This window comes from Myxocyprinus asiaticus, chromosome 21 (assembly GCF_019703515.2).
Source record: "Myxocyprinus asiaticus isolate MX2 ecotype Aquarium Trade chromosome 21, UBuf_Myxa_2, whole genome shotgun sequence".
NCBI lineage: Eukaryota > Metazoa > Chordata > Actinopteri > Cypriniformes > Catostomidae > Myxocyprinus > Myxocyprinus asiaticus.
The window spans coordinates 3648057-3666584 of NC_059364.1; the positions used below are offsets into that span (position 1 = coordinate 3648057).

At 38.6% G+C, this 18528-nt stretch overlaps 1 protein-coding gene across 6 annotated transcripts in view; it reads right to left on the reverse strand.

Moving 5' to 3' along the window:
- LOC127411914 (signal-induced proliferation-associated 1-like protein 2) overlaps nucleotides 1–18528 on the reverse strand; it is a 212625-nt gene that overhangs the window by 108170 nt on the left and 85927 nt on the right. For all 6 annotated transcript variants that reach the window (XM_051647814.1, XM_051647813.1, XM_051647812.1 and 3 more), the window contains 2 exons: nucleotides 6009–6142; nucleotides 4690–4878 (listed from right to left, as the gene is read on the reverse strand). In XM_051647814.1, coding sequence (XP_051503774.1) covers nucleotides 4690–4878; nucleotides 6009–6142 — 323 coding nt within the window. The remainder of the gene's footprint in view (nucleotides 1–4689; nucleotides 4879–6008; nucleotides 6143–18528) is intronic.

An 18528-nucleotide genomic window follows, 5' to 3' on the forward strand; every position in this document is an offset into this window, starting at 1 on the left:
TTCTTGTTTCTTTTTGTGATGGCTCCGAATAGTGGCTGGAGTTTGTTTTGTGGAATAACACTCCTTCGGGACAGTTGTGGATAAATCTGCTCGTTCTTTGTGCTTATGCCTCCTATTGGCTGGAGTTTGTTTTGTGGAGTATTTTTTGCAGGACATTGGAAGGATAAGGTCATCTGCTGCACTCATGAACAGCCGGCTCACTGAACATTCGTTTGACTGTCCGAGAAAACTGAAAAAAAAAAATTCTCTCTCTTTTTTTGCGTGCTGGTCTAAATCCGAAGCTTTAGCTCTGACAGTGTTTTGCCCAGTAACAGCTTTCCAGCCGAGTGCCTTCCAGTGGCCTAAACAGGGCATTAAGTATTTGGGCATTTTATTCCCAGCAAATTTGTCTGATTTAGTTAGAGTTAATTTTGACCCCTTAATAAAAAGGTTTTCGAGCGATGTGGGCAGGTGGGCTTCATTACATTTATCTATGATTGGGAAGGTTAATGTTACTAAAATTAATTGTATTCCAAAATTCAACCACCTGCTACAATCTCTCCCTGTAGATGTCCCCCTCTCTTATTTCAAGCAATTTGATAGCATAGCGAAGTCCTTTATTTGGAATGGTAAACATCCCAAGTTACATAGGCTGATTGACAAAGGTGGGCTAGGCCACCTATTGGCCTGTTTTATTATTATGCATTCGGCCTCAGACATTTGGGTCATTGGTCGCTTCCACCTGAGAGAGCCCCTCCCTGGTTTCATATTGAACAGGAAGTCCTTGCCCCTATTTCGCCATTGCAAAGCCTTTCTATCAAACTAACCAAAGAAGTTAAACCCCGTTATCTTGCTTTTGCATGTGGTTTGGACAAAAGTGTCCAGAGTGTTAAATTCGGACATTTATTTAAATGTTGCATTTAAATTCATAAGTCTCCTTTCTGTTGGTCAGAGTGGATTTGGAGGGGGGTTACTACACTCGGTGACCTATATGAAAGTGGAGTGATAAGATCTTTTGAAAATTTGGTTCAACATTTTAAGATTCCTAGATCCCAGTTCTTTAGGTATTTACAGCTGCGCCACCTGTTCTGTACTATTTTTGGGAGTAGTATATACCCCCCCTCAAGCAGCAGATACTCTGGAAATGGTGATTACTGCTTTTGGAAAAGGTCATGAGGCATCGGTGAATTACTCCCTGTTAATTCAGAGTCTGGGGGATGGAGCTTCGTCTTCTCTCAAGAGATTATGGGAGAAAGGTATTGGAAACTTGGTATTGGAAGAGGGAATGTGGGCTAGGATTCAAAAAAGCATCAAGTATTTGGCTTTTTTGGAGGGTTCTCGGGGAGGGGCTGTGGAGAGGGATTTGTAGTTTAACTGGGTATGTTTTATTGATCTTGTTTGAATGTATATCTTTTTTTTTATTCTTTATTTTTATTTTGATGCTCTAGTTGTTGGTGACCACAGTATAGTGTGTTTTTGTGTCAGGTGGGGGGTGGGGGATGTTCGGGGGGAGGAAGTTTAATGTGAATAATTGATTCCATTTTTTATGTTGTGTTTGTATGTTTTATGTTTGGAATCAATAAAATTGTTAATTAAAAAAAAAAAAAAAGAACGCCAAAGCTGGCTGTATGATAGGGGAGCTCGGCTACGGGAATTTGCACTGGGAGAAAAGGGCTTGCATTACTCCCAACCTCGAGCTCCAAATTACTTGCCAAATGGCAAGGGCCCTTTGAGGTCACATGACGGGTGGGAGATCTCGATTATGAGGTAAAACGAACAGATAGAGGTGAAGCATGTCAAATATACCATCTCAAATTATGGAGGAAGGCGGTCCCTGTGACGCTGGTTCCAGAGATGGCGGAGCTCGGGCCAGAGGTGAACTTAAAAGCCAATCATATCATCCCTGTCACTTGTGGAGACCACCTATCACAGTCTCAAATCACAGAGGTTGCTAAATTGCAGAAAGAATTTGCAGACATGTTCTCGCCTCTACCTGGTCGTACAAACCTCATACAGCACCACACCGAGACTATGCCCAGGGTAGTGGTACGTACTCATCCCTACCGACTTCCCGAGCACAAGAAAAAAGTGGTACAAGAATAATTGGATGCAATGCTTGAGATGGGAGTAATAGAAGAATCCCACAGTGACTGGTCCAGCCCGGTAGTGCTGGTTCCTAAGAGCGACGGGTCGGTCTGGTTCTGTGTGGATTATCGAAAGGTAAGTGTGGTGTCTAAATTTGATGCATATCCAATGGCTCGTATTGATGAACTGCTTGATCGGTTAGGCACAGCTAGTTTTTATTCGACACTGGATTTGACAAAGGGCTATTGGCAAATCCCCTTAACCCCAATATCCCGTGAGAAAACAGCCTTCTCCACACCATTCGGCTTACACCAATTTGTGATGCTTCTGTTTAGTTTGTTTGGGGCTCCGGCTACATTCTAGTGGCTTATGGACGAGTCCTCAGACTGCACGTTGCTTATGCCGTAAAGACTGGCAGCAGCACCTGCAACATCTGAGGGCTGTCCTGAGGTCATTGAGACGAGCGGGGCTCACGGCAAACCCGAAGACGTGTGCAATTGGGTGGGTGGAGGTACGGTATCTGGGCTTCCACTTGGGCCATGGGCAGGTGCGGCCCCAAATTGATAAAACCACAGTGATTGCAGCCTCCCTGAGACCTAAGACCAAAAAGGAGGTAAGACAATTCCTGGGGCTGGCTGGCTACTATCGTAGGTTTGTACCTAACTATTCGGCTGTCACCAGATCCGGTCCAGTGGACAGAGCAGTGTCAACAGGCATTTATGCAGGTGAAATCTGTACTTTGTGGTGGGCTGCTTTTACATACACCTGACTTCTCTCTCCCTTTCATTTTACAGATGGACGTTTCAGATGGGGGCGGTGTTCTCGCAGGTGGTGGAGGTGGAGGAACTGCCAGTGCTGTACATTAGTCGGAAGCTCTCTTTGAGAGAGACTAAGTACAGCACCGTTGAGAAGGAATGCTTGGCCATTAAGTGGGCAGTCCTCACACTCCGTTACTACCTGTTGGGGCGGGCCTTCACCCTCTGTTCAGATTATGCCACGCTCCAGTGGCTCCACTGCATGAAGGATACTAACGCACAGATCACCCGTTGGTATCTGCTGTTACAGCTTTTTAAGTTCGAGGTGGTCCACAGGCCGAGGGCACAGATGGCTGTCACAGATTTCCTCTCCAAAGGGGGGGGGAGTGGTGGGCAGGCCGGATGGCTCCCTGGCTTGAGTTGGGTGGTTAGGGTGTGTGGCGAGGGCATGGTTGAGTGTCCGTCCAGGGAAAGGGGAAGTGATAAGGATTCATCCCTGGGTGACAATTAGGGCTAACATCTGTTTCTTGTTGCAGTAATCCGGGAAGAGCGATAAGAGGAGCCCACGCCAGAACCCAGGGAGGAGAGAAAGTTACCCAGCTGTACCATGCATTAGAGAGTTTCAGCCAAGCTATTGAGTGTTATTTTGAGTAAATAAAGAGTGTGACATTAACTGAACCCCACTTCCTCATTCCTACAATGACCAGTCCTGTTACAAACACGTACTGTGAGAACTGGACACATTGACAAACTCTAAGCAAAACAGACTGCTGTCAACTGTAAACAAGTTAGCATAAAAAAGTAGAAACACCAAACAATCGCTATCGGCAGATTTTTTTCCAAATAATATCTGCATCGGCAGTGCTGGGTAGTAATGGATTACATGTAATCTGTATCATGTAATCAGATTACAAAATCAAGTATTTGTAATTGGATTATATTACATTTTAAAATACTTGTAATAGGACTACAGTTACTTTATGGATTACATGATTACATATTAAGAAGGCAATGGCAGTAAATTGTTAATAATTTGTTGATCACCCTAATCATTCTCTTTTTTTAAATCTTTTGCATCCACTGATATACCTAGCAACGTCATTACTGTTGATTTTATGGTCGTTAATTTTTTTTCATTTTATGTTGATTTTATGTTTATTAATGTCACGTAATGTTGCTATTATTTTATGCACTCAAAATGAACTTGATGTCTTAGTGTTTTGAATTATAAACTTTGGCCATGCACTGTCATTGCTGTTAGATTTAATGTTTATTGTATATTCAAATTCATGTACTGTTTAATGCACTTTTTAAAAATGTTATGAGGAACACTTTTTGTGAGGCTCTTTTTGTTTGTAATAGAAAATGGAATAAAAAAAATTTATCTTTTTACTTTTATGTTAAAATGATAGAAGTTAATCCTACTCAAATGCATGTGACATCAAATAAAAAAGAATTACGTTGGAAGTAATCCAAAAGACAAAAGTGATCACATTAGATCACCCCAAAAATGTAATCTACAAAATTCCGTTACCGATTGCATTTTTGTTATGTAAGTTGTAATCGGTACCTGATTACTATTCACAAGTAATCCACCCAGCACTGGGTATCGGCTCACAAATTTTGTATCGGTGTATCCCTACTTTGAATGGCTTACTTAAAGTTGACTCCGCATTATGTTCGCATAAGAGGAGCATTTTAACAACGAAAAAATACATCGATACATAACCCTAACCCCTAACCCTTAATATTGAATTCACTTGATGTGTGGTCACATGTATGCACATGGCTTGAAATGAATGTGGCTCATTCAGCAGATTTTAGACCAGGAACTATCCTTTTTATAAAAACAGGAAATAAAATGTCTCACCCCCTGCTCGTCCAGTTTGAGGAGTTGCTCCGGAACTTTGGGTGAGCTGATGGCCAGTCTGAGGCTCTGGATGTTTAGTTCGGGAACCACATACTCCAGCACTTCCTTCAGAGGAAGACCACGTGCCGTACCGTGCCTCGCTGTGGAAGGCACAGCATCCTCCAGAATCGCTCCTCGCAAAGTGGTTAACTGATGAGAAATGGAAAGAACTATTAGTATTACTTTGAAAAATACCTTAGCACAAGAATGTCTATTGTATTCACAACAATAGCTTCTGCTAGCTCAGGCATTATGTCAGCAACCCATTTTTCAGTTCAACACCAGGTGCTGTTGTTGCGTTTACCTTTCTTTCTCAACTGTGTAACTTTGAGCTTTTATAAAGTAGAAGCTTTCATGCTGGAACTCTGATGTAAAGTACTAGCCTGCTTCAAGCTCCTTTCAATGGTAATTTCTGAGAGTTTGATGCATGTGAATCTACAGCATGTAGAGAATGAAAATAGGCTTCATAATTCTGTTTAATTGAGAATGATCGCCATTAGATGTTGAAGATCAAAGCATCCATCAACCTGCGGTTCATTAGTGATAACCCAGAGAGAAGTTATCCATCCATTAAAAAAACAATGAGCTGAGAATATTTGCATTTGGGCAGTTGCCTTCAAAGAAAAAAGGTCAATCATTTTACCTCTTATATTTTCATCATTTGGCTGGACAGCAAAGAACAGATTTTATCCATAAAAAAATGATTAGTGATTTCTTCAAAGCACATCAATGAACAAAGTGGACAGAAATACTATTTAAATATATTGCCATTATCTAATTGTCAATTTTCAAAACTGACTTGTTCATAAATAATAACTTGTAATATACAGTAAAAAATAGTCCATTGTTTTTATGACCAATTATTGAGTCTTGTGGAGTGACTTAAGGATCTTCACTGCAAAAAAATATTTTCTTATTGCATATTTTTGTCTTGTTTTCCAGTAAAAAAAATGTCTAAATATCCTTAAAACAAGATACATTTGCTTGAGAAGCAAAAGATCTAACAAAATTCAGGTATGTTTGTGCTTAAAACAAGAACAAAACTATTTGCCATGGGGAAAGCGAAAACAAGTTTATTTTCTTACCTCATTGGCAAATTTGTTCTTGTTTTAAGCACAAACATACCTCAATTTTGTTCGATTTTTCTTAAAACAACACTTTATATCATGTCATTTTGCTTGTCAAGTAAATATATCTTGTTTTAAAGATATTTACTGAATCCATTATACAACCTAAAATCTTGAAAAAAGTCCAAGTCCATGTGTCAACTACTCATTTACCTGACTCGTCCTGAAGGTGATCCGGTAGTTATACTGCGCTCCCTCCTTATCTTTTCCATCGTCCAGTTTCTCTCTCCTCACGCTGATGGCCACCGGACCCAAATTCTCATCCACCCCGAAGTAATTCTGGTGCTCTGAGGGTTAATGAGGGAATAAAAAGATGAAGTCAGGGTCAAGGAGGACAGATAACACTCTTAGAATACACAACAAAGTGACCCCGTGTAGACAGGAAGGAGAATTCTCTGAGCCCGACAGGAAGTAAGCTATTTAAACACCACAGCCTCACTGGTGCTGGTTATCTGGGAGGACATGTGGAAGAGATATGCACTCGGGACAGGATGACAGCAGGACTTCGAGTATTCCCAACTTCACTCCATTAGAAAGATGAAGGACCGTCTATAAAGGTCTATAGAACAACACCAGCAACACTGTGCTCTTTTTGATCCCATGTTGTTATGGGTTTATATGAGACAACTACTTTTATTTATTGGTGAATGAATGGACTAAATAAACAGAAGATTCATGTTTTTGGCACTTTCCACAAACAACGTACAAACTGGTGTCTTAAATCATTTTGTTTAAAGAAATAAAAGGCACAAATCCATTGTTCTTTGAGGGAACTTCTAACACTATTATTTAAAAACATAAAATGTCTTTAAAATCATGATTTTGTCCTGTCCCACCTCAGTGGTCTTGACCTGTTTGACCTATCCAACAATTAAAATCAGTGTCATCAATGGTAATAGTAGTGAAAGACCGATATATCGGCCAGGCTGATTAATCAGCCAATATTAAGCCATTTTTCGATTATCGGCATCGGCCAACAACAGTGTTTGCTTGGCCAATTAACAGAAGCGATAACGTTCCCTTTTGTCAGTTCCAAAAATCGACCAATAGTTTGTCAATGGACAGTCAAATCTTGCTGTTTACAAAGTTTGTTTCACTTTAGAAATGTTGTGTACATACGATTTGCTGTTGTTAAATTGTATTGTGTTTATCTGCATTTAAATCAGCCATCCTGCTCTAGATATCGGTATCGACCACTGAATAAGCCATGTTGGTCAACCGCTAATTTAGACCCCTTCAAAAGCATGGTGGAAAAACAATAATGACGTTTTCTTAATATTCGTCAAACTCAACCATTGAACCCTGTTAATATTTATTTATTTTTATATATAAATTATATAGATATGTATTATATTGATACATTTTTATATCTTAAATATATGGTAAATATAAAGTTTATCAATAACTACAAACCAATATTTGGTCCCAAACTAGCTAGACCCCACAACTTTATTTAGGCTAGCCTTAATGTGTAAGCCTGTAATTCACAACACTTTTCTTTAAGTTTATTACTAGAAAATAAAACTATTCAGACATGTCCCAAACTTTGGAAATAGTGTTGCAAAAATGTTAAATTGCATAAAAAATAATCAGAAAATAATATAGTGGAAGAACAACATTTCAGATAGTTTAGTACCTCCAGTCACTCACTCACTCTGATGTCATTGAGTTTTAAACGAATAGTCCGGGTTCAAAACAAGTTAAGCTCAAACGGCAGCATCTGAGGCATAATGTTGATTTCCCAAAAAAATGATTTCGACTCATCCATTCTTTAAAAAAATAAGCACAAATTTAGGATACAGTGAGACACTTACAATGGAAGTGAATGGGGCCAATTTTTGGAGGGTTTAAAAGCAGAAATGTGAAGATTATTATTTTATAAAAGCACTTACATTAATTATTTTTATGTATTATTTGAGCTGTAAAGTTGTTTCAATTGTAATTTTTACAGTTATTTTAGGGTTTTAGGGTTTGTTGACATTACATCATCATGGCAACGAAGTTGTAAAATTGGCTATAACTTTACACAGAAAAGGTTAATAAGTGATTTTATCACAGTAAAATCATGTTAACACACATACTGTTTATGTCTTGTGGCTATACTTTTAAAACAGTGAGTATTTTAACGTTTTTTTTTTAATTTTTTTTTTACGGATTGGCCCCATTGACTTCCATTTTAAGTGTCTAACTGTAACCCTAACTTTTGCTTTTTTAAAGAAAAAGAGGGACGAGTCAAAATTTTTGTTGTAATCAACATTATGCCACAAATGCTGTCGATTGAGCTTAACCTGTATTGAACCCGGAATACTCCTTTAAGCCTTATTTTGTACCCTATTGCCACGATTTTGCCCCAACATTCACATTCTAAATTACACCTGTAAGAGGGTGTTTCTTCACTGTTATTAAAAATGAACAAATTTCAACTTGTTTCTTTTTGTTTTATGAAGGACTCATTAAAACGGAATTGGAAACGTTTTTACCAAGCCTTCATCTTTTATTTTCATTACATTTCAAATGCTTTTTATGTATACATTTGCCTTATCCCAGAACCCAGACTTTCAATATTAACTATGAAAATCCATTATAAAAATACATTATTATTATTGTTTAAAAATATGATAATCTAAATAAAAAATGTGAAATAAACAAACAATTTCAATATTTATTGTGTGAAAAGTATTTCTATCAATTTTTCAAAAACTATGACAAGGCTGTGGCTTCATTTCAGCCACACCAAACTATTTTGCACCAAGTTTTTTTATTTTTATTTTTTTTTAAAGTTAGTGTAGTTTTTAACCAAGTGGACAAAAGTGCCAGTGAAGAGCATGCTTGAGTTGAAATATGTGTAATGTTTGAAGACTACAAAGAAATTCAAGTATAAATATTTTCATTGGGCACCATTTCCAATCAAGCTATAATTCTGCCAAATTAAAAAAAAATAAAAAAATAGTGGGAGTGTGAAAAATATTTTAACGAGACTACTTTATAGAAGTCCATATTGTCAGAACTGCACAAAGTTGAAGAAAAACCCCAGACTAAAATGTAAATAATGCACAGCAAAATCCCAAATTTCATATATTTTTGATTTGATTTGATTCGCAATGTCATAATGAATAAACAGTTTATCTAGCTTTTCCACACGTAAAGGATGTGCTCTGATCTAGGGCACGCCATCACAGATTTCATATCAGTGTCATATAAAGAACTATAATCTCTGATTTCACAGCACTGTAGGGGTCCACCACAGATTAAAACACAGCAGACGGGGCTTAACCTCTTTCTGTTTGATACCATTTTCAGTAAGCCCCTTTGGAGACAAACATGCATATGAACACCATGTTGAAACCCACTACAAAAATTATGCAATGTGATTGGCAACATGTTTCCAGCATGGAAACATCAGAATAATGTATATTGATTTAAATTGGAAAAAAAAAAAAGTATATGGGACAACAATGATATTAGTTATGCGGACAGGTCAGTACATCTGTAGCATCATACTAAAAGCAAACATGCCCTTATATAACTTGGAACAGCAGGCTATCCACACGAGAGGAGAGACCATAACAGGTCTTCTGCAAACAGCCCTTCAACTCACAGCCAGGGGCGAATCACAGAGAATCAAGAAACGACAAGAGATTCTCTCACCGGTGATGCATTTTATCTCATCCTCTCTAAAGCACCTTAAGATTTTCACAAGGTTAATGCCTAAATCTACGATAAATACAACAAGAATGTGACAAAGACTGTCTTCTAGTCCTTACAAAACAATGCTGGCGAATTGAGTTAATACCAGATTCTGGCAGCTGGCTTATTCAAGCTTGTCTAGATGGTTGATCAGCTGGTCTACCATCTAGAAACTTGGGTTCAACCTGGTAGAGCATCTTGGTCCAGATGGATTATGGTAATTCCATTGTATTTTGATATATACCATGGATTTACCAAGGCATTTGCATAAAAAAAGTTTTTTTAGTTAGATATCTACCATTAACAAACTATTTCAGAGTTGTTAAAGTCAACATAAAATAACATTCACAACAGAGTTAGATCAATATATCGGTTTTAACGATTAATCGGTACCGATAGTTGCTTTTCGGAACTATCGATTATCTTAAAAAATCCTTGCCGATAGTTGCTGATAGTTTTTTTCTATTCCTCCGTGTTCCTCAATCTTTCATCATTAAAAATACTCATCCAGATTTTTATCCTCACTTCAATGCATATTTTGATTAGATAAACAAGAATCTAAATTGAAGCAAGGAAATGCAACGAAAAAAGCGATTATATGGAAGCCTGCCCCGTCAGCACATACTATATCGTGTCTCCAACTTCATATTTTGTGAATAATAATAAACCTTATTCCTCATTAAACCTCCTCTGGTAAAGCTTAATTTGGTAAATACTTAAATATAGAGCATAGTAACAAAGCCAAGTCTTCGTCATTTCAAAATAAGAGTCCCCGTTGTGTTTCGGACTAGTTTATAGTTAAAAGTCCCGCATTATGCAACATATCTTAATTTCTTCAGGTTATTATTGGGATTTTTGTTCAGCAATAAACAACATCTGGGATTTTATTTATTTTGGACTCTTGTAGCCTCCGAGCCTTTGCCCATCATAGTAAGGAATGACTAAGAAAACTTGTATAAATCATTCTTTAATTCTATTTTTAAAACTATCTGCCAATTAATCGGTTATCAACCTTTAGTTATCGTTATCGGCAAAATCCACTATCGGTTGATTTCTAATACACAACCATTTTTTGTTCCATAATGTGACATTCCATGACTTTTCCATGACATTTCCAGTGATTTGTGATTGCTGGATACACACTAACTCACCAATTAATCATTTAGACCAATTTGTAAACGATTTTGATCTGTTCATCGACTACGTTTACATGGACACCAGAAAGTGGCCAACTGCAAGAAATCGGGTTATTGCGAGAAAGTGGCGTTTCCATTTACATGCACTGCATAAGCAGCGTACTCTTTACTCACGTACACATGCGGCTCAGTCAGTAAGCAGTTTTCTCCACAGCAACATAATTTCCCTGCAACGCTTGTGTAAATAAAAAACATGGTATCCGGCGGCCTGGGTAGCTCAGTGGTAAAAGACGCTGGCTACCACCCCTGGAGTTCGCTAGTTCGAATCCCAGGGCATGCTGAGTGACTCCAGCCAGGTCTCCTAAGCAACCAAATTGGCCCGGTTGCTAGGGAGGGTAGAGTGACATGGGATAACCTGCTCATGGTCGCTATAATGTGGTTTGTTCTCTGTGGGGCGCGTGGTGAGTTGAGCGCGGATGCCGCGGTGGATGGCGTGAAGCCTCCACACGCGCTATGTCTCCGTGGCAACGCGCTCAACAAGCCATGTGATAAGATGCGCGGATTGATGCTCTCAGACGCGGAGGCAAATGGTATTCATCCTCCGCCACCCAGATTGAGGCGAATCACTACGCGACCACGAGGACTTAAAAGTGCACTGGGAATTGGGCATTCCAAATTGGGTGAAAAATTATTCTTTGTTGCTCCGCTTTATTTCCAGATATTCCAGAGTTGTTGCTGTTTTTGTTTCCTTAACTTTGTATTGCAAACTGCAGCGGAATTGTGCTACAATAGTGGGGTTTCCTCTTACACAAAACTCTGGGACAATAAAAAATGTACAAGTGCATATACGTGAACATGAGGACCCATCAATATTTTACATTGGTGTATATACATGGGTTTAGTTAATCCATTAACCCTCTGGGGTCTGAGGGTGTTCAAGGCCCTGGAGAAGTTTTAACATGCCTTGACATTTGTGCTTTTTTCAGTTGCTTAAAAACATTAACGGCTAAAGTCTGATGACACTGTATTCAGCACAAACTGGGCTACAATAATATGTGAGCAACATGAATGTACATGTTTGTATTTTTGAGAAAATAACGTTTATGCGTGGATTTAAGTCACTGAAATAAGGCCATATAACACATACTAAAAATTTGTTCACAAGACTTTTGAGAACTGGATCTTGTAGCCTAGAGTTTTTGCTACAAAATGATGTGAAAACCATCCTGATCACCCATTCATACAAAACAATATAGTCATTTACTTTTGTAAGACACTTTTAGTGTTAGAAAGGCCATATGCGAGGAGGCATGAATGATCATGAATATTGATGTGATTCACACCTGAGGAGACAAAGACCCCTCCCCTGAGAGATGATGAATGTGAGGAGACTTAATGATTGAATGTATTGTTTGTAGCATATTCACAAAATCAAGTTTAAGTTAAAAGAAGTAATCTGACTATACATTTTCTTTACATAAAGACTTTACTTAAAAACTTTAGACCTACACTACCGTTTAAAAGTTTTAGATCGGTACAATTTTTTAAAATGTTTTTAAAAGAAGTATCCTCTGCTCACCAAGGCTGCATTTATTTGATCCAAAATACAGCAAAAACAGTGATATTGTGAAATATTTTTACAATTTAAAATAACAGTTTTCTATTTGAATATATTGTAAAATGCTATTTATTTCTGTGATGTAAAGCTGAATTTTCAGCATCATTACTGCAGTTTTCAGTGTCACATGATCCTTCAGAAATCATTCTAATATGCTGATTTTCTAATATGGGCATATTTACAGCACATTTTACACATTTACACCAAACAGATATATGCAAGCACACACTTCGTTGATGATAATGAGGCAGCATAAACACTAGTTAAAATATAATCTAAACATTCATATTATTTTTATATCATATTTATATCATACAGCATACAATTTAAATACATGCTTTAGCCAAAACAACATTTAAATGTAACTAAAACTTGCCTATTAGGACATATTTCAAATTTCAATACTTTGAAAACTGGCTGGCAAGTCTAGAAATAGTCCAACAAGTAAAATATGTATGTTTATATAAAATAGCATGTCAACTAATGTAAGTAAAAACTTACTCATCCGAAATTGTATCCGCGACTTTTTGAGGCATTAGATATCCCAATTATTTTCAAGTTTTTCATGACAGTGGGAACCCTGGACATTTCTTGAGTGAAAAAGGAAAAGAACTGTAAATTGCAAACAAATCAGCCAATATGTTTCAAAACCAGTTTTACTAACTTAAACTGCTATGACCTGGGTTTTCCAGCAGGGAGTGTTTGGGAAAACCAATGAACTTACAGCTACACTCGCCACACAAAGGCAAAACGTGAAACGTAACTTTGTAGACACATCAACTTGCGGACTCTTACCATGAAATGCAGCACTCTGAGCCTGTAAACATGGTGAATAAAGGGGTATTTCATTTACCCACCCTCATGTTGTTCCAAATGCATAAGATGTTATGTCTTCCATGTAACACAAAAGAAAATGTTCGATAAAATGAATAAAATCAAGTGCAGCCTACATTGTTTTCTTGTTGAATATCCTGTTTTTCTCGGAAATGTCACATTACAGAAGTAAAATGGGTTGGAAATGCCATTTCATACTTTAGCTTGAATGCATTTATCATATTTGTAATTATGTGATAGAAAAGCTGCTCTTATTTGCCAGACGTTCTGCCAGGATCATGGTTTCTTGACTTCAAACTAACATTCAGAGTTCATTGACCTTTCATAACGCATCATCATCCCATCAACATCTCTCCAGAGACATGGAAAGGACAGACCTGTCAACGAGTCTCTCTCGAGAGTCGCCATCTCCTTTCACACCCTTTTTTTCTATGCTGCTTTTATCACCTTGAGTAGCATTGATTCCATTAAACTTCATGCCTCCTTACCCGAGATGCTACACGATCGGATGCAAGATGTGACATGTCCACTTAAAAGTCTCAAGTATAGTCATATTTATGCATGCATACTATTTACATTAACCAGTTGCACACACAGCCAAGGTGACTTCTGCAGAAAAGGAATAGCACACTTTTTTTTAGCCATCTTGGTTCCGGAAGTTTTTTCCTCATTTATTTTTCCATAGGGATTTCATAAAAGTGTTCTAAAGGATGAACAAAACCAACCAGCTCCAAGGTAAATCAGAACATTACAAACTTTGATTTGAAGCAAAAAAAGTTTTTGAAAAATCGTACAAAAGTACAAGACATTACGTCTTAAATGAGGAAATGAACTAAATGGCAATGAAGCATTGCGATCGACATAATTGAGTCAAAAACAATGGAAAAGTATAAAACTATTGATTTGAAGTGGTTGATTATAAGCATAAAAAATATATATTTTAAGTTTATCGCAAAATATTAAGATATATATACAAATATGGATGTAACGTTATGAAATGTTCACAGTATGATAACCTTCACAAAAAATCCTGCGGTATTACGGTATCACGGTATTAAGGTGCCTTGCTATAATTTTTAGCAGCTTAATATTTATTTATGATATACCGTATTTTACGGAACTAAAGTCACACCTGAATATAACTCGCACCTGGTCAAAATCACGTTGTTCAGAGAAAGAAAAAACCACAGATAAGTCGCAGCTTTGTATATGTCGCACTGACAGAGGTTAAATCCGGCAGGCACTAGGACCCGGGAGCAGTCACCCGAGTCCCGACTTCCCTTCATCCGCTCAAAATGTCAGACACGCTCCTTTATGAAGACTAAATTACCTGAGGAAATACAGATCCCTATGCTTTGTAACTCTATGCTGTATACAAACAGCTTTTAGTCTGTGAGTAAAACAGTTTGGCTTTTGTATTCTATTCATTCATTAAATGTGGATATTTCTGATATTTGAACCCTCTATGCTGTGCATTAATTATCCGGCTCACTGACTGAATGTTTTTACTGAGTGTTATGAAATGTAGAATTTGTTAGAAAAATAATATGATGGACAGAATGTTTAAACTGGTTGCATAAAGTACTTTATAAAGGCAAAATATTTTGAATTGGCTACTTTAAAAGGCTTCTACCGTCTCTATGACTGATGTTTTCATCTGTTTGAGTGTAAGCATATGTGCTTTGGTGTGCGTGCGTTTGAACGGCCATGCACTTCACGCATGTGGCTTTTAAAATGAAGTGATGGTTGAGTGAAACAGGAGGATGTAGCAAGTTAGAGATTTATTTGATCAAGTTTATATGATGCTGTGTAAATGTAGTCGATTCTCTCTTAATTTAACTGATATTTACAGTGGAAACTTTCATTTCCTTACTTGGATTTTAGAAAAATTCAAGTAATACTGTGAATGCAATACCGTGAATTATAAATGTCAACGGTTTGATAACCGTCTCTTTTTAAAACCGTGGTATACTGTGAAACCGTGACACCATTACATCCCTATACACAAATACAGTTGAAGTCAGAAGTTTACATACACTTAGGTTGAAGTCAATAAAACTCTTTAATTTTGCAGATTTAATATTAGCAAACTATAGTTTTGGCAAGTCGTTTAAGACATCTACTTTGTGCATGACACAAGTAATTTTTCCAACAATTGTTTACAGACGCTGTGTGCCACACCGTTCTCGCATTGCAGTGAGGGGCGGTAAGAGTATTTAAGGAGATGAGACAGCGGCAGATGAGAGAGAGACACGATGCTGACTGTGTGTAGTGTTGAGCTCAAAAGCCAACAGAGTTTATGTGTAGTGAAGCTGAAAGGCATAACGTAGTGTGAAGCAGTGTTTTATTGTGTGTGACTGAAAAGCGCAACAATAAACGTCTACCTGTTTTGTGAAGTCGGCCCCAGCTTCCTCCTTTCCATGAACTGTTACACTGGTGCCGAAACCCAGGAAGGATGAAGGATGCACCGTCAAGTAGTCCTAGTCGCTGACTGAGGATTGCTGGAGCTCTGCGTCAACCAGCAACCGAAAGGGACGAAAAGTGTCGCGGACGGAAGCAGTACAGCGAGCAGAGGGCCAGTCGATGGCGTGTCCGACGAGCCAGTCTGTCTCTCCTCTAACTCTCGTTCTGTCTCTCGGCTCACTCTTTCTTTCTCCCCTCTCCCTCTCCTCATCTCTCTCTTAATTTCTCAGGAGGCGGGGAAGGCCGGCCAGAGGAAGGATGGCCGAAAGGGAAATTTAACGGTTTCAGGATGGTCAAGGAGGTGGCAAGAACCGGAAGGACAGTCAACATAACTTTAATGATGTAACTGAACTTAAAACAAACATAAACACACACACACACACAGCGTGGCCGCGTGTGTCTCTCTCTCTCCCGAACTGGCGTCTCCGGCTCCCGTTTATCTCTCTCTCCCGCTGATTGACTCAGCGCCGGCCGTGCACCCTCATGGCCCGGCCACGCCCTCCTCCTCGTCACAACCATGTTCATCTGTACAAACATAATCTGAAAGGCTGCTCAGCAAGGAAGAAGCCACTGCTCCAAAACCACCATAAAAAAGCCAGACTACAGTTTGCAAGTGCACATGGGGACAAAGATCTTACTTTTTGGAGAAATTTCCTCTGGTCTAATGAAACAAAAAACTGTTTGGCCATACTGACCATTGTTATGTTTGGAGGAAAAAGGGTGAGGCTTGCAAGCCAAAGAACACCATCCCAACCGTAAAGCATGGGGGTGGTAGCATCATGTTGTGGGGGTGCTTTGCTGCAGGAGGGACTGGTGCAGGAAGGAAAATTTTGTGTATATATTGAAGCAACTTCTCAAGATATCAGCCAGGAAGTTAAAGCTCGGTCACAAATGGGTCTTCCAAATGGACAATGACCCCAAGCATACCTCCAAATTTGTGGCAAAATGGCTTAAGGACAAAGTCAAGGTATTGGAGTGGCCATCACAAAGCCCTGACCTCAATCCGATAGAAAATTTGTGGGCAGAACTGAAAAAGCGTGTGTGAGCAAGAAGGCCTACAAACCTGATTCAGTTACTCCAGTTCTGTCTGGAGGAATGGGCCAAAATTCCAGCAACTTATTGTGAGAAGCTTGTGGAAGGATACCCAAAACATGTGACCCAAGTTAAACAACTTAAAGGCAATGCTCAAAGTGTATGTAAACTTCTGACCCACTGGGAATGTGATGAAAGAAATAAAAGCTGAAATAAATCATTCTCTCTACTATTATTCTGACATTTCACATTCTTAAAATAAAGTAGTGATCCTAACTGACCTAAGACAAGGAATGTTTTCTGCGATTAAATGTCAGGAATTGTGAAAAATTTAGTTTAAATGTATTTGGCTAAGGTGCATGTAAACTTCTGACTTCAAGTGTATATAAGTAGTTTAAGAGCGGAGAGAGAGACTGACTTGATTGTGTCATTCACAGAGCTTTATAGGAGTGCAGAGCTTGTTTGCCGTGGATCGTTTTCTCCTCAGGATTTACAGGTGGTGAAGTTCTTCAGCAGGAATTCTGCTATTAAACATGATTTTTTTTAAATGAAGTTGAAATAATGATGGCTTCAACAGAAGCATATACCATCAATTTACAACCTCAGAGCTCATGGTAGGTCTGTCTTTAAAGGTTTATAAGTTATCGTTAAAAATAAATTCCCCTATGGAGAAAATGAATGGGATTTTTACTTCCGGAACACAAATATTGCACTCTATACGACCAGGAACATGTATTAACAAAGTAACAAGGTCAATTTTGATGTCAAGTTGACTTTTAACTCCCCTCCACTCTCAACAGCACTTAAAATCAACTGTTAAATGCACAATACTAACCAGTGTCTTATTTTCTGCCCTGCACAAATAGATGGAGTTCCACTGCACAGAGGAAATTGAGCCTTTCTGCCTGATAGGACTTTGGCGAAATGGCTGTGGATAATTATCTATTTCCCAATAGCACAAGCTGGCAAACATGATTTATTGTAATTTGAGCTGAGCCGTAATTGGCTCATTCGCCATGGCTAGAAAGCCCGTGGATGCGCAGGATACAATCGTAGCTTTCACCCACAGGCTGCCACTCATTTATTCAGCGTACTCAAAGGCAAAAGATGAATTTCTGTATGGCAGCTGTTTTCCAGAGCTTAGGAATGGAAACACAATCCTCTCAAGACTATGCAGATGTGCATACACACCGAAAAAAGCAGTCCGACAGCCGCAGACACCTTTTCATTCAAACACGGGTGACATTGTGTTGTATGAGTCGAGGTATCGTTTTCCTTGAGTTCCCAGACACAACGAGGTGTTTTAATAAAGAGCAGTGGGGCCGCAGTGTGAGGAGAGTGCCCCGTCGCCCCTGTCTTAGCTTTAACGGCACCGCCACTCCTCTGAGGGGAACAGCTGCTCTTCACTCTGTCATTTCTCACATGACAAATCACAGACCAGAGACAGGAGAGAAATCTCACACCTCCATCCCTGGCACAAGTGTTGCTCTCTTCAGAATGTGTAACAAACACCATGCCGAACAAAACTTTCTATTGTTTTGGTGCCTAAATCGTCTGAGCAACATTCATTGGAGAGTTGTGCTTTAACAGACACTAGATTTGTAATAATTTAATTGGCTAAAACTTGCACAAGGGTAATTCCATGTGAAATCAAACTAATTTCAGAAATGTCCCTGGCTGAAAATGTTTATTTTGTTAATAATTTTTCTGAAGAAAGATGGTGAAAGCCAAATTATTGCACTAGCCGAAGTGCCATATATTTTTAATAGTATTATGATATCTTTAATACTTCTGGAGTTACAGTCACTCCAGCTTTGGTAAAACAAAATTTTTGGACTCACGCCATTGTCATAAATTGCAACAAGAGGATCGACAGTCAACTATTTTAGTGATAGGCCTATCT